Source organism: Convolutriloba macropyga, chromosome 14 (genome assembly GCF_964194025.1).
Source record: "Convolutriloba macropyga chromosome 14, txConMacr16.3, whole genome shotgun sequence".
Lineage (NCBI taxonomy): Eukaryota > Metazoa > Xenacoelomorpha > Acoela > Convolutidae > Convolutriloba > Convolutriloba macropyga.
In genome coordinates, this window is record NC_134481.1 from 40,324,620 (window position 1) to 40,341,735 (window position 17,116).

General features: G+C 34.4%; 1 protein-coding gene across 1 annotated transcript in view; it reads right to left on the reverse strand.

The window, feature by feature from the left end:
* Positions 1-15,637: 15,637 nt before the first annotated feature.
* The window catches only part of LOC142352932 (uncharacterized), a 58,881-nt gene continuing 57,402 nt past the window's right edge, over positions 15,638-17,116 (reverse strand). Inside the window, exon 14 of the mRNA XM_075405089.1 lies at positions 15,638-15,893. Coding sequence (XP_075261204.1) covers positions 15,638-15,893 — 256 coding nt within the window. The remainder of the gene's footprint in view (positions 15,894-17,116) is intronic.

A 17,116-nucleotide genomic window follows, 5' to 3' on the forward strand; every position in this document is an offset into this window, starting at 1 on the left:
GATTGCCTAGGAAAAAAGTTAGTTTTTCATACGGGAGTTTCGACTTATTCGCTTATTATACGCTTATTCTATTTTCAAAAATATAGAAATTTCATCGGGTCAAGGAGTTGTCCAAATTGAACCAAACTTGGTATGGAGTATCCCATGTGTATCTAGAGTGTAATGCAAAAAGAATTTTTGGTATAGCTTGCCTAGGAAAAAAGTTAGTTTTTCATACGGAAATTTCGACTTATTCGCTTATTATACGCTTATTCTATTTTCAAAAATATAGAAATTTCATCGGGTCAAGGAGTTGTCCAAATTGAACCAAACTTGGTATGCAGTATCCCAGGTGTATCCAGAGTGTAAAGCAAAAAGAATTTTCGGTATAGCTTGCCTAGGAAAAAAGTTAGTTTTTCATACGGAAATTTCGACTTATTCGCTTATTATACGCTTATTCTATTTTCAAAAATATAGAAATTTCATCGGGTCAAGGAGTTGTCCAAATTGAACCAAACTTGTTATGGAGTATCCCATGTGTATCTAGAGTGTAAAGCAAAAAGAATTTTTGGTATAGCTTGCCTAGGAAAAAAGTTTTTTTTTTCATACGGAAATTTCGACTTATTCGCTTATTCTATTTTCAAAAATATAGAAATTTCATCGGGTCAAGGAGTTGTCCAAATTGAACCAAACTTGGTATGGAGTATCCCATGTGTATCTAGAGTGTAAAGCAAAAAGAATTTTTGGTATAGCTTGCCTAGGAAAGAAGTTAGTTTTTCATACGGGAATTTCGACTTATTCGCTTATTATACGCTTATTCTATTTTCAAAAATATAGAAATTTCATCGGGTCAAGGAGTTGTCCAAATTGAACCAAACTTGGTATGGAGTATCCCATGTGTGTCTAGAGTGTAAAGCAAAAAGAATTTTTGGTATAGCTTGCCTAGGAAAAAAAGTTAGTTTTTCATACGGAAATTTCGACTTATTCGCTTATTCTATTTTCAAAAATATAGAAATTTTATCGGATCAAGGAGTTGTCCAAATTGAACCAAACTTGGTATGCAGTATCCCATGTGTATCCAGAGTGTAAAGCAAAAAAAATTTTTGGTATAGCTTGCCTAGGAAAAAAGTTAGTTTTTCATACGGAAATTTCGACTTATTCGCTTATTATACGCTTATTCTATTTTCAAAAATATAGAAATTTCATCGGGTCAAGGAGTTGTCCAAATTGAACAAAACTTGTTATGGAGTATCCCATGTGTATCTATAGTGTAAAGCAAAAAGAATTTTTGGTATAGCTTGCCTAGGAAAAAAGTTAGTTTTTCATACGGAAATTTCGACTTATTCGCTTATTCTATTTTCAAAAATATAGAAATTTCATCGGGTCAAGGAGTTGTCCAAATTGAACCAAACTTGGTATGGAGTATCCCATGTGTATCTAGAGTGTAAAGCAAAAAGAATTTTCGGTATAGCTTGCCTAGGAAAAAAGTTAGTTTTTCATACGGGAATTTCGACTTATTCGCTTATTATACGCTTATTCTATTTTCAAAAATATAGAAATTTCATCGGGTCAAGGAGTTGTCCAAATTGAACCAAACTTGGTATGGAGTATCCCATGTGTGTCTAGAGTGTAAAGCAAAAAGAATTTTCGGTATAGCTTGCCTAGGAAAAAAGTTAGTTTTTCATACGGAAATTTCGACTTATTCGCTTATTCTATTTTCAAAAATATAGAAATTTTATCGGATCAAGGAGTTGTCCAAATTGAACCAAACTTGGTATGCAGTATCCCATGTGTATCCAGAGTGTAAAGCAAAAAAAATTTTTGGTATAGCTTGCCTAGGAAAAAAGTTAGTTTTTCATACGGAAATTTCGACTTATTCGCTTATTATACGCTTATTCTATTTTCAAAAATATAGAAATTTCATCGGGTCAAGGAGTTGTCCAAATTGAACCAAACTTGTTATGGAGTATCCCATGTGTATCTAGAGTGTAAAGCAAAAAGAATTTTTGGTATAGCTTGCCTAGGAAAAAAGTTAGTTTTTCATACGGAAATTTCGACTTATTCGCTTATTCTATTTTCAAAAATATAGAAATTTCATCGGGTCAAGGAGTTGTCCAAATTGAACCAAACTTGGTATGGAGTATCCCATTTGTATCTAGAGTGTAAAGCAAAAAGAATTTTCGGTATAGCTTGCCTAGGAAAAAAGTTAGTTTTTCATACGGGAATTTCGACTTATTCGCTTATTATACGCTTATTCTATTTTCAAAAATATAGAAATTTCATCGGGTCAAGGAGTTGTCCAAATTGAACCAAACTTGGTATGGAGTATCCCATGTGTATCTAGAGTGTAAAGCAAAAAGAATTTTCGGTATAGCTTGCCTAGGAAAAAAGTTAGTTTTTCATACGGGAAGTTCGACTTATTCGCTTATTATACGCTTATTCTATTTTCAAAAATATAGAAATTTCATCGGATCAAGGAGTTGTCCAAATTGAACCAAACTTGGTATGGAGTATCCCAGGTGTATCCAGAGTGTAAAGCAAAAAGAATTTTTGGTATAGCTTGCCTAGGAAAAAAGTTAGTTTTTCATACGGAAATTTCGACTTATTCGCTTATTCTATTTTCAAAAATATAGAAATTTCATCGGGTCAAGGAGTTGTCCAAATTGAACCAAACTTGTTATGGAGTATCCCATGTGTATCTAGAGTGTAAAGCAAAAAGAATTTTTGGTATAGCTTGCCTAGGAAAAAAGTTAGTTTTTCATACGGAAATTTCGACTTATTCGCTTATTCTATTTTCAAAAATATAGAAATTTCATCGGATCAAGGAATTGTCCAAATTGAACCAAACTTGGTGTGGAGTATCCCATGTGTATCTAGAGTGTAAAGCAAAAAGAATTTTTGGTATAGCTTGCCTAAGAAAAAAGTTAGTTTTTCATACAGATATTTCGACTTATTCGCTTATTCTATTTTCAAAAATATAGAATTTTCATCGGGTCAAGGAATTGTCCAAATTGAACCAAACTTGGTATGGAGTATCATATGGGTATCTAGAGTGTAAAGCAAAAAAAAAATTTGGTATAGCTTGCCTAGGAAAAATCTAGTTTTTCATACGGAAATTTCGACTTATTCGCTTATTCTATTTTCAAAAAAAAAGAAACTTCATCGGGTCAAGGAGTTGTCCAAATTGAACCAAACTTGGTATGGAGTATCCCATGTGTATCTAGAGTGTAAAGCGGAAAGAATTTTTGGTATAGCTTGCCTAGGAAAAAAGTTAGTTTTCATACGGAAATTTCGACTTATTCGCTTGTTCTATTTTCAAAAATATAGAAATTTTATCGGATCAAGGAGCTGTCCAAATTGAACCAAACTTGGTATGGAGTATCCCATGTGTATCTAGAGTGTAAAGCAAAAAGAATTTTTGGTATAGCTTGCCTAGGCAAAAAGTTAGTTTTTCATACGGGAATTTCGACTTATTCGCTTATTATACGCTTATTCTATTTTCAAAAATATAGAAATTTCATCGGGTCAAGGAGTTGTCCAAATTGAACCAAACTTGGTATGGAGTATCCCATGTGTATCTAGAGTGTAAAGCAAAAAGAATTTTTGGTATAGCTTGCCTAGGAAAAAAGTTAGTTTTTCATACGGGAATTTCGACTTATTCGCTTATTATACGCTTATTCTATTTTCAAAAATATAGAAATTTCATCGGGTCAAGCAGTTGTCCAAATTGAACCAAACTTGTCATGGAGTATCCCATGTGTATCTAGGGTGTAAAGCAAAAAGAATTTTCGGTATAGCTTGCCTAGGAAAAAAGTTAGTTTTTCATACGGGAATTTCGACTTATTCGCTTATTATACGCTTATTCTATTTTCAAAAATATAGAATTTTCATCGGGTCAAGGAGTTGTCCAAATTGAACCAAACTTGCAAACTTGGTATGGAGTATCCCATGTGTGTCTAGAGTGTAAAGCAAAAAGAATTTTTGGTATAGTTTGCCTAGGAAAAAAAGTTAGTTTTTCATACGGAAATTTCGACTTATTCGCTTATTCTATTTTCAAAAATATAGAAATTTTATCGGATCAAGGAGTTGTCCAAATTGAACCAAACTTGGTGTGGAGTATCCCATGTGTATATAGAGTGTAAAGCAAAGAGAGTTTTTGGTATAGCTTGCCTAGGAAAAAAAGTTAGTTTTTCATACGGAAATTTCGACTTATTCGCTTATTCTATTTTCAAAAATATAGAAATTTTATCGGATCAAGGAGTTGTCCAAATGGAACCAAGCTTGGTATGGAGTATCCCAGATGTATCCAGAGTGTAAAGCGAAAAGAATTTTTGGTATAGCTTGCCTAGGAAAAAAGTTAGTTTTTCATACGGAAATTTCGACTTATTCGCTTATTATACGCTTATTCTGTTTTCAAAAATATAGAAATTTCATCGGGTCAAGGAGTTGTCCAAATTGAACCAAGTTTGTTATGGAGTATCCCATGTGTATCTAGAGTGTAAAGCAAAAAAATTTTGGTATAGCTTGCCTAGGAAAAAATTTAGTTTTTCATACGGAAATTTCGACTTATTCGCTTATTCTATTTTCAAAAATATAGAAATTTCATCGGGTCAAGGAGTTGTCCAAATTGAACCAAGTTTGTTATGGAGTATCCCATGTGTATCTAGAGTTTAAAGCAAAAAGATTTTCCGGTATAGCTTGCCTAGGAAAAAAGTTAGGCTTTCATACGGAAATTTCGACTTATTCGCTTATTCTATTTTCAAAAATATAGAAAATTTATCGGATCAAGGAGTTGTCCAAATTGAACCAAACTTGGAATGGAGTATCCCATGTGTATCTAGAGTGTAAAGCAAAAAAATTTTTGGTATAGCTTGCCTAGAAAAAAAGTTAGTTTTTCATACGGAAATTTCGACTTATTCGCTTATTCTATTTTCAAAAATATAGAAATTTCATCGGGTCAAGGAATTGTCCAAATTGAACCAAACTTGGTATGGAGTATCCCATGTGTATCTAAAGTGTAAATCAAAAAGAATTTTCGGTATAGCTTGCCTAGGAAAAAAGTTAGTTTTTCATACGGGAATTTCGACTTATTCGCTTATTATACGCTTATTCTATTTTCAAAAATATAGAAATTTCATCGGGTCAAGGAGTTGTCCAAATTGAACCAAACTTGGTATGGAGTATCCCATGTGTATCTAAAGTGTAAATCAAAAAGAATTTTCGGTATAGCTTGCCTAGGAAAGAAGTTAGTTTTTAATACGGGAATTTCGACTTATTCGCTTATTATACGCTTATTCTATTTTCAAAAATATAGAAATTTTATCGGATCAAGGAGTTGTCCAAATTGAACCAAACTTGGAATGGAGTATCCCATGTGTATATAGAGTGTAAAACAAAGAGACTTTTTAGTATAGCTTGCCTAGGAAAAAAGTTAGTTTTTCATACGGAAATTTCGACTTATTCGCTTATTCTATTTTCAAAAATATAGAAATTTTATCGGATCAAGGAGTTGTCCAAATTGAACCAAACTTGGTATGGAGTATACCAGGTGTATCCAGAGTGTAAAGCCAAAAGAATTTCCGGTATAGCTTGCCTAGGAAAAAAGTTAGTTTTTCATACGGAAATTTCGACTTATTCGCTTATTATACGCTTATTCTATTTTCAAAAATATAGAAATTTTATCGGATCAAGGAGTTGTCCAAATTGAACCAAACTTGTTATGGAGTATCCCATGGGTATCTAGAGTGTAAAGCAAAAACAAATTTTTGGTATAGCTTGCCTAGGAAAAAAGTTAGTTTTTCATACGGATATTTCGACTTATTCGCTTATTCTATTTTCAAAAATATAGAATTTTCATCGGGTCAAGGAATTGTCCAAATTGAACCAAACTTGGTATGGAGTATCCCATGTGTATCTAGAGTGTAAAGCAAAAAGAATTTTTGGTATAGCTTGCCTAGGAAAAAGTTAGTTTTTCATACGGAAATTTCGACTTATTCGCTTATTCTATTTTCAAAAATATAGAAATTTCATCAGGTCAAGGAGTTGTCCAAATTGAACCAAACTTGGTATGGAGTATCCCATGTGTATATAGAGTGTAAAGCAAAGAGAATTTTTGGTATAGCTTGCCTAGGAAAAAAGTTAGTTTTTCATACGGAAGTTTAGACTTATTCGCTTATTCTATTTTCAAAAATATAGAAATTTCATCGGGTCAAGGAGTTGTCCAAATTGAACCAAACTTGGTATGGAGTATCCCATGTGTATCTAGAGTGTAGAGCAAAAAGAATTTTTGGTATAGCTTGCCTAGGAAAAAAGTTAGTTTTTCATACGGAAATTTCGACTTATTCGCTTATTCTATTTTCAAAAATATAGAAATTTCATCGGGTCAAGGAATTGTCCAAATTGAACCAAACTTGGTATGGAGTATCCCATGTGTATCTAGAGTGTAAAGCAAAAAAACTTTTTGGTATAGCTTGCCTAGGAAAAAAGTTAGTTTTTCATACGGAAATTTCGACTTATTCGCTTATTCTATTTTCAAAAATATAGAAATTTTATCGGATCAAGGAGTTGTCCAAATTGAACCAAACTTGGTATGGAGTATCCCATGTGTATCTAGAGTGTAAAGCAAAAAAAATTTTTGGTATAGATTGCCTAGGAAAAAAGTTAGTTTTCATACGGGAATTTCGACTTATTCGCTTATTATACGCTTATTCTATTTTCAAAAATATAGAAATTTCATCGGGTCAAGGAGTTGTCCAAATTGAACCAAACTTGGTATGGAGTATCCCATGTGTATCTAAAGTGTAAATCAAAAAGAATTTTCGGTATAGCTTGCCTAGGAAAAAAGTTAGTTTTTCATACGGGAATTTCGACTTATTCGCTTATTATACGCTTATTCTATTTTCAAAAATATAGAAATTTCATCGGGTCAAGGAGTTGTCCAAATTGAACCAAACTTGGTATGGAGTATCCCATATGTATCTAGAGTGTAAAGCACAAAGAATTTTCGGTATAGCTTGCCTAGGAAAAAAGGTAGTTTTTCGTACGGGAATTTCGACTTATTCGCTTATTATACGCTTATTCTATTTTCAAAAATATAGAAGTTTCATCGGGTCAAGGAGTTGTCCAAATTGAACCAAATTTGGTATGGAGTATCACATGTGTATCTAGAGTGTAAGGCAAAAAGAATTTTCGGTATAGCTTGCCTAGGAAGAAAGTTAGTTTTTCATACGGAAATTTCGACTTATTCGCTTATTCTATTTTCAAAAATATAGAAATTTTACCGGATCAAGGAGTTGTCCAAATTGAACCAAACTTGGAATGGAGTACCCCATGTGTATATAGAGTGTAAAGCAAAGAGACTTTTTGGTATAGCTTGCCTAGGAAAAAAGTTAGTTTTTCATACGGAAATTTCAACTTATTCGCTTATTCTATTTTCAAAAATATAGAAATTTTATCGGATCAAGGAGTTGTCCAAATTGAACCAAACTTGGTATGGACTATACCAGGTGTATCCAGAGTGTAAAGCAAAAAGAATTTCCTGTATAGCTTGCCTAGGAAAAAAGTTAGTTTTTCATACGGAAATTTCGACTTATTCGCTTATTATACGCTTATTCTATTTTCAAAAATATAGAAATTTCATCGGGTCAAGGAGTTGTCCAAATTGAACCAAACTTGTTATGGAGTATCCCATGTGTATCTAGAGTGTAAAGCAAAAAGAATTTTAGGTATAGCTTGCCTAGGAAAAAGTTAGTTTTTCATACGGAAATTTCGACTTATTCGGTTATTCTATTTTCAAAAATATAGAAATTTCATCGGGTCAAGGAGTTGTCCAAATTGAACCAAACTTGGTATGGAGTATTCCATGTGTATATAGAGTGTAAAGCAAAGAGAATTTTTGGTATAGCTTGCCTAGGAAAAAAGTTAGTTTTTCATACGGAAGTTTCGACTTATTCGCTTATTCTATTCTCAAAAATATAGAAATTTCATCGGGTCAAGGAGTTGTCCAAATTGAACCAAACTTGGTATGGAGTATCCCATGTGTATCTAGAGTGTAGAGCAAAAAGAATTTTTGGTATGGCTTGCCTAGGAAAAAAGTTAGTTTTTCATACGGAAATTTCGACTTATTCGCTTATTCTATTTTCAAAAATATAGAAATTTCATCGGGTCAAGGAATTGTCCAAATTGAACCAAACTTGGTATGGAGTATCCCATGTGTATCTAAAGTGTAAAGCAAAAAGACTTTTTGGTATAGCTTGCCTAGGAAAAAAGTTAGTTTTTCATACGGAAATTTCGACTTATTCGCTTATTCTATTTTCAAAAATATAGAAATTTTATCGGATCAAGGAGTTGTCCAAATTGAACCAAACTTGGTATGGACTATACCAGGTGTATCCAGAGTGTAAAGCAAAAAGAATTTCCGGTATAGCTTGCCTAGGAAAAAAGTTAGTTTTTCATACGGAAATTTCGACTTATTCGCTTATTATACGCTTATTCTATTTTCAAAAATATAGAAATTTCATCGGGTCAAGGAGTTGTCCAAATTGAACCAAACTTGTTATGGAGTATCCCATGTGTATCTAGAGTGTAAAGCAAAAAGAATTTTAGGTATAGCTTGCCTAGGAAAAAGTTAGTTTTTCATACGGAAATTTCGACTTATTCGGTTATTCTATTTTCAAAAATATAGAAATTTCATCGGGTCAAGGAGTTGTCCAAATTGAACCAAACTTGGTATGGAGTATTCCATGTGTATATAGAGTGTAAAGCAAAGAGAATTTTTGGTATAGCTTGCCTAGGAAAAAAGTTAGTTTTTCATACGGAAGTTTCGACTTATTCGCTTATTCTATTCTCAAAAATATAGAAATTTCATCGGGTCAAGGAGTTGTCCAAATTGAACCAAACTTGGTATGGAGTATCCCATGTGTATCTAGAGTGTAGAGCAAAAAGAATTTTTGGTATGGCTTGCCTAGGAAAAAAGTTAGTTTTTCATACGGAAATTTCGACTTATTCGCTTATTCTATTTTCAAAAATATAGAAATTTCATCGGGTCAAGGAATTGTCCAAATTGAACCAAACTTGGTATGGAGTATCCCATGTGTATCTAGAGTGTAAAGCAAAAAGACTTTTTGGTATAGCTTGCCTAGGAAAAAAGTTAGTTTTTCATACGGAAATTTCGACTTATTCGCTTATTCTATTTTCAAAAATATAGAAATTTTATCGGATCAAGGAGTTGTCCAAATTGAACCAAACTTGGTATGGAGTATCCCATGTGTATCTAGAGTGTAAAGCGAAAAGAATTTTTGGTATAGATTGCCTGGGAAAAAAGTTAGTTTTTCATACGGGAATTTCGACTTATTCGCTTATTATACGCTTATTCTATTTTCAAAAATATAGAAATTTCATCGGGTCAAGGAGTTGTCCAAATTGAACCAAACTTGTTATGGAGTATCCCATGTGTATCTAGAGTGTAAAGCAAAAAGAATTTTAGGTATAGCTTGCCTAGGAAAAAGTTAGTTTTTCATACGGAAATTTCGACTTATTCGCTTATTCTATTTTCAAAAATATAGAAATTTCATCGGGTCAAGGAGTTGTCCAAATTGAACCAAACTTGGTATGGAGTATACCAGGTGTATCCAGAGTGTAAAGCAAAAAGAATTTCCGGTATAGCTTGCCTAGGAAAAAAGTTAGTTTTTCATACGGAAATTTCGACTTATTCGCTTATTATACGCTTATTCTATTTTCAAAAATATAGAAATTTCATCGGGTCAAGGAGTTGTCCAAATTGAACCAAACTTGGTATGGAGTATCCCATGTGTATCTAGAGTGTAGAGCAAAAAGAATTTTTGGTATAGCTTGCCTAGGAAAAAAGTTAGTTTTTCATACGGAAATTTCGACTTATTCGCTTTTTCTATTTTCAAAAATATAGAAATTTCATCGGGTCAAGGAATTGTCCAAATTGAACCAAACTTTGTATGGAGTATCCCATGTGTATCTAGAGTGTAAAGCAAAAAGACTTTTTGGTATAGCTTGCCTAGGAAAAAGTTAGTTTTTCATACGGAAATTTCGACTTATTCGCTTATTCTATTTTCAAAAATATAGAAATTTTATCGGATCAAGGAGTTGTCCAAATTGAACCAAACTTGGTATGGAGTATCCCATGTGTATCTGGAGTGTAAAGCAAAAAGAATTTTTGGTATAGATTGCCTAGGAAAAAAGTTAGTTTTTCATACGGGAATTTCGACTTATTCGCTTATTATACGCTTATTCTATTTTCAAAAATATAGAAATTTCATCGGGTCAAGGAGTTGTCCAAATTGAACCAAACTTGGTATGGAGTATCCCATGTGTATCTAAAGTGTAAATCAAAAAGAATTTTCTGTATAGCTTGCCTAGGAAAAGAGTTAGTTTTTCATACGGGAATTTCGACTTATTCGCTTATTATACGCTTATTCTATTTTCAAAAATATAGAAATTTCATCGGGTCAAGGAGTTGTCCAAATTGAACCAAACTTGGTATGGAGTATCCCATGTGTATCTAGAGTGTAAAGCAAAAAGAATTTTCGGTATAGCTTGCCTAGGAAAAAAGTTAGTTTTTCATACGGGAATTTCGACTTATTCGCTTATTATACGCTTATTCTATTTTCAAAAATATAGAAGTTTCATCGGGTCAAGGAGTTGTCCAAATTGAACCAAACTTGGTATGGAGTATCCCATGTGTATCTATAGTGTAAAGCAAAAAGAATTTTCGGTATAGCTTGCCTAGGAAGAAAGTTAGTTTTTCATACGGAAATTTCGACTTATTCGCTTATTCTATTTTCAAAAATATAGAAATTTTATCGGATCAAGGAGTTGTCCAAATTGAACCAAACTTGGAATGGAGTACCTCATGTGTATATAGAGTGTAAAGCAAAGAGACTTTTTGGTATAGCTTGCCTAGGAAAAAAGTTAGTTTTTCATACGGAAATTTCAACTTATTCGCTTATTCTATTTTCAAAAATATAGAAATTTTATCGGATCAAGGAGTTGTCCAAATTGAACCAAACTTGGTATGGAGTATACCAGGTGTATCCAGAGTGTAAAGCAAAAAGAATTTCCGGTATAGCTTGCCTAGGAAAAAAGTTAGTTTTTCATACGGAAATTTCGACTTATTCGCTTATTATACGCTTATTCTATTTTCAAAAATATAGAAATTTCATCGGGTCAAGGAGTTGTCCAAATTGAACCAAACTTGGTATGGAGTATCCAATGTGTATCTAGAGTGTAAAGCAAAAAGAATTTTCGGTATAGCTTGCCTAGGAAAAAAGTTAGTTTTTCATACGGGAATTTCGACTTATTCGCTTATTATACGCTTATTCTATTTTCAAAAATATAGAAGTTTCATCGGGTCAAGGAGTTGTCCAAATTGAACCAAACTTGGTATGGAGTATCCCATGTGTATCTATAGTGTAAAGCAAAAAGAATTTTCGGTATAGCTTGCCTAGGAAGAAAGTTAGTTTTTCATACGGAAATTTCGACTTATTCGCTTATTCTATTTTCAAAAATATAGAAATTTTATCGGATCAAGGAGTTGTCCAAATTGAACCAAACTTGGAATGGAGTACCTCATGTGTATATAGAGTGTAAAGCAAAGAGACTTTTTGGTATAGCTTGCCTAGGAAAAAAGTTAGTTTTTCATACGGAAATTTCAACTTATTCGCTTATTCTATTTTCAAAAATATAGAAATTTTATCGGATCAAGGAGTTGTCCAAATTGAACCAAACTTGGTATGGAGTATACCAGGTGTATCCAGAGTGTAAAGCAAAAAGAATTTCCGGTATAGCTTGCCTAGGAAAAAAGTTAGTTTTTCATACGGAAATTTCGACTTATTCGCTTATTATACGCTTATTCTATTTTCAAAAATATAGAAATTTCATCGGGTCAAGGAGTTGTCCAAATTGAACCAAACTTGTTATGGAGTATCCCATGTGTATCTAGAGTGTAAAGCAAAAAGAATTTTAGGTATAGCTTGCCTAGGAAAAAGTTAGTTTTTCATACGGAAATTTCGACTTATTCGCTTATTCTATTTTCAAAAATATAGAAATTTCATCGGGTCAAGGAGTTGTCCAAATTGAACCAAACTTGGTATGGAGTATCCCATGTGTATATAGAGTGTAAAGCAAAGAGAATTTTTGGTATAGCTTGCCTAGGAAAAAAGTTAGTTTTTCATACGGAAGTTTCGACTTATTCGCTTATTCTATTTTCAAAAATATAGAAATTTCATCGGGTCAAGGAGTTGTCCAAATTGAACCAAACTTGGTATGGAGTATCCAATGTGTATCTAGAGTGTAGAGCAAAAAGAATTTTTGGTATAGCTTGCCTAGGAAAAAAGTTAGTTTTTCATACGGAAATTTCGACTTATTCGCTTATTCTATTTTCAAAAATATAGAAATTTCATCGGGTCAAGGAATTGTCCAAATTGAACCAAACTTGGTATGGAGTATCCCATGTGTATCTAGAGTGTAAAGCAAAAAGAATTTTTGGTATAGCTTGTCTGGAAAAAAAGTTAGTTTTGCGTACGGTTTTTTTGAAAAAAAAAATCAAAAATATAGAGTTAAAAATGGGTGGGACGCCTTTCGGGCGTCAAGATTTTTTGGTGCTCTCCCTCCGCCCTCCCCTCTTTCTCTCGCCCTTGTTTTCGTCTCTCGCTCGTGTCTCGCGTTCTCTCGCTATCGTCTCGCGTTCTCTCGCTCGTCTCGCGTTCTCTGGCTCGTCTCTCGCGTTGTCTCGCGTTCTCTCGCTCGTCTCTCGCGTTGCCTCGCTCGTCTCTCGCTTCGGTCTTTTGGTTTGAGTCTATGATGTGTGTTTATGATGTATAATATATATTTATGTTGATTTCAGCTTTCTTGAATGAGTGTCAAAAGAAGTCTTAATTATCAAAAGAAGTCTTATTAGAGGTTCATTTTATTCTTAATACTGATAGTTAGACACCTTGAATTTTGCTCACCATAGCAAAAAAAGGCATGGCTCCTATTAGTAGAAAGATGTTCATGTACCTCACGTATAAAAAGACTTTATATGTGGATTTGTGGACTGATGGAACCCTCTGGCGTCTTCATCTTCAATGGGCATCTACAAGCATAAAAGGTTAGTTTTTTGTCTGATCATGAACGCACGAATAGTCTGGTGAACGCACGAAAGTCTGATCATGAACGCACGAAAGTCTGGACATGAACGCGCTTAAGTCTGATGAATGCACAAAAAAATTGTGCGTTCATCAGACCTTTAGTGCGTTCATGTCCAGACTTTCGTGCGTTCATGATCAGACTTTCGTGCGTTCACCAGACTATTCGTGCGTTCATGATCAGACTTTCGTGCGTTCACCAGACTATTCGTGCGTTCATGATCAGAATTTTGTGCGTTCACCAGACTATTCGTGCGTTCATGATCAGACTTTCGTGCGTTCACCAGACTATTCGTGCGTTCATGATCAGACTTTCGTGCGTTCACCAGACTATTCGTGCGTTCATGATCAGAATTTTGTGCGTTCACCAGACTATTCGTGCGTTCATGATCAGACTTTCGTGCGTTCACCAGACTATTCGTGCGTTCATGATCAGACTTTCGTGCGTTCACCAGACTATTCGTGCGTTCATGATCAGACTTTCGTGCGTTCACCAGACTATTCGTGCGTTCATGATCAGACTTTCGTGCGTTCACCAGGCTATTCGTGCGTTCATGATCAGACTTTCGTGCGTTTTTCCTTGTTTCCAGACCATGTAAATTTGAACGCACGACACCCCCGTCGTGCGTTCATCTGGGTCTGGACATATCGACTTTCCGTCTGGGACCTCAACCTGGGATTCCATCGATCCAGTGAATCATAGAAAACGTCAAAAATGATCGCGAAACCGACAAAATTAGGTCCAAAAACTTCCAGGGAAAGAGATTTTTTCAACTTAACAATCGGAATTCCGATAATATACTCCGAGCTAATGCTATAATTCCATAACCCCCAGCCCCCCCCCCCCCCCCCTCGCCCCCCCGCGCGCCCGAGCTAATGCGATAATTCCATAATCCCCCCAGCCCGATCATTTCTTTCTCTTTCTGTGAAGCATATTCTCTTTTTAGTGACACGTTACTGAAAACTACAAAAAGAGTACGCTTAAAGACACATATTTCCATTTTATTAAGAAAATTGACAAACATGTGAGATTTTCGAAATATTCATTTTCATGGGTATTTTATGACTCATCGATGGATCTAGAAGTTAATAGGAAATAACAATGATCCATCGATGAGATGCGCTGGGACTCCAACTCGGGAGTCGAATTCACGTATCAAACATCGTCTAATGAAGTGAAATGTTTCATGTTTTGAGATGAATATAGTTCTGAAGGTCAAGAAAACTAGAAACTAGCTATAAGAATTCAACTGCTTTATTAACATATGGTCATAATATGATTTCGCAATTATTGTGTGTTGGAGTTGTAGCCTCCCCGATTTTATATGCGTGTTTATACACCGTAATATTGTCTCAATATTTGCATATTATACATTTCTTGATCATAAAATCCAATAAGAATCAATCAAATACTTTGGTTAAGATAGCTGTACAAGGGTTGAGGTCCCAGACTGAAAATCCATATGTCCAGACTGTCCCAGACAAAACATGCCTATGTCTAGACCACCCCAGACGGAATGTACCTATGTCCAGATTTTCGTCCGTTCAAAAATATTTGTACGTTGTTCGTGCGTTCAAACTTTCGTGCGTCCAAACTTTCGTGCGTTCAAAATCACATATGACCAGACTTTTGTGCATTTCAAACCAAAATTCATGCGCTCAAGTTCTCAAAATTTGTGGGTGCATGTCCAGAACTTCGTGTGTTCAAAAGCGCGTATGTCCAGACTATCGTGCGTTTACGTCCAGACCTATCGCCAGTTTTAGTCAAATAATTTGTAAACAACGTTTTTTAATGCATTCATTTGAAGTATAGATATCTTAGGGTAATGGTTTTGTTGAAGTGCTGAAGAAGTTGTTGCATTTTAAATTAATAGAAAGTACTCGATGAAAGTTTTGGCTGAAAGGGGTGCCAGCCACCCAGTAATTAAAGCTTGATTTGCAACTTCAGATTTGTTTTGCAACTTTGGTCTATAGTTCTGGGCGTGAAATTGTCTGAAGCAAAGAAAATTGAATTTTTCTGCGTTCGACGTTTTGTAACTTTTGAACTCAAGTGAGTTGAGGTTTTCTGGGTCGAAAACTTTCAATTGAGTGGGCTTTCTAGTAAGAGTGCGTAGTCAAACATGCGTTCAACAGTGTTTAGAAATCTTCTTTCCATTCAAAAATTTTTCGTGCGCTCCAGGGTCACTGTGTCCAGACTTTCGTGAGTTCAAAGTTGCTTATGTCCAGACTATCGTGCGTTCGGAGTTAGCTATGTCCAGACTATCGTGCGTTCAAAGTTGCCTATATCCAGTTTATCGTGCGTTCATTCGTGCTTCAAGACCACTTAATTTTGAACGCACGACACACCCCCTTGCGCGTTCATTTCGGTCTGGACATATGGACTTTCGGTCTGGGACCTCAGCTTGGGTAATAATCTGCCAAGCCACTAAATTTATCTACATTACTACAATAAATTCCACTGTTGTTTATTATACAATATTTAATCTGGCTTTTCTGTTTTTTTATTTGCTCGGGTCAATATACCACCATTTGTCACTTTTGTCCGAAGTCGAAAGATTTTCTTCTCTATCAGCACGCACTCTGCTGACGTCACTGTCACTCAGGCTACTGTCAAAGTTATGATCAATTATGGGATCATTATGGACTTCCAGACCTGTCGTCACAAGGAATGCCAGTTTGATTCTGGGGGGCATGTAGACTTCAACGTGGTACTCTATTTCCCACTCATCATTCGATTTATTAGTTGAAATTGAGATCCTCAAACAACAAAAAAAGTCACATCTCTAAAATTATTTTAAATTTTTTTAAAGAAACAATTTCAAATCATGAAACTTGGTTGTGACTGACAGGTAAATTAAAGAGCATACTTTTAGACAGCTTGGTATTCTACAATCTTTGATAGGTAGGAACAAAACAAATAAAAATACAGATTAAAAATTTTTTTAAGAAAATAAAATTACCAAGCTATCAGAATGGTTTGGCTACAATAACTGCCTCAGGAAGTGGAGGTTGTTGAGTGGAATAGAGAAACAAACAAGTCGTTTGACCCCAAATTTATCGTGCGAATTTGCATTCATCCGTAATTGAATCTCACAACCATTCTTAATACATTTATTCTTGACTAACCTTTGTGAACAGCGCTTACCTTTGAAACAAATAAGCAACAGTACGTCAGCACCGTGTTCACAACAAAAAAAATAAATGGCTAAGGTCAAACGACTTGTAATTAAAGATATAAAATGATCGATCAAATTAAACAAATCGGTTAAATTGTTGAAATCGAGATCTTCAAATAACAAAAGAGAGTTTTAACCGAAAAAAATTGAGCAGATTGTTTTGACTGGTTTCTTTTTTCAAGGACAAGACGCAGCAAGCCCTGACGGTTTTTTCTGACCGCTAGTATGATGTTTTCTTTCTGAAAGTTCTTTATACAAAAAATGACAATTTGACTGCTATTTAAGGATCTAAACCAATTTTCAGCGGGGCTTTTCCAGTTTGAGAAACGCACTTCTTTGACGGCTATTTCCCTCCGTGAAAATATAAATAAGGACAAAATTGCGACAGAGTTTGAGACAAAATTGAATGCATTATGCGGGAAATTTTATTCAATTATCTGTCTTTTTCGTTTTAGAAACTATTAAAAAAGAAAAAGAAAAATCTGGGCAAAACAATAATTTCATAAAAGAGAAATCGAAACAGACTCCCGTTGTTAATCAGTGTCGGACAAGTCTATACTCAATTGCAAGTTAGTTCTGATTAAGATCTTACTTTACAAAACTTTGATTTCAAATTTTGTTTTTTGTTATTTACGATCTCGTAGAACGAATAAGATCTTGCAAAACCATCCTATTAAAAGGCATATGATCTGGTATGGCCATAAGAGTATCATATGCTGATCTTTCCCGCTCATCAATTGATTGAATTGTTAGCATCAAACCCATCAAATAACCAAAAAAAATCTTGAATTGATTTGCGTTTGA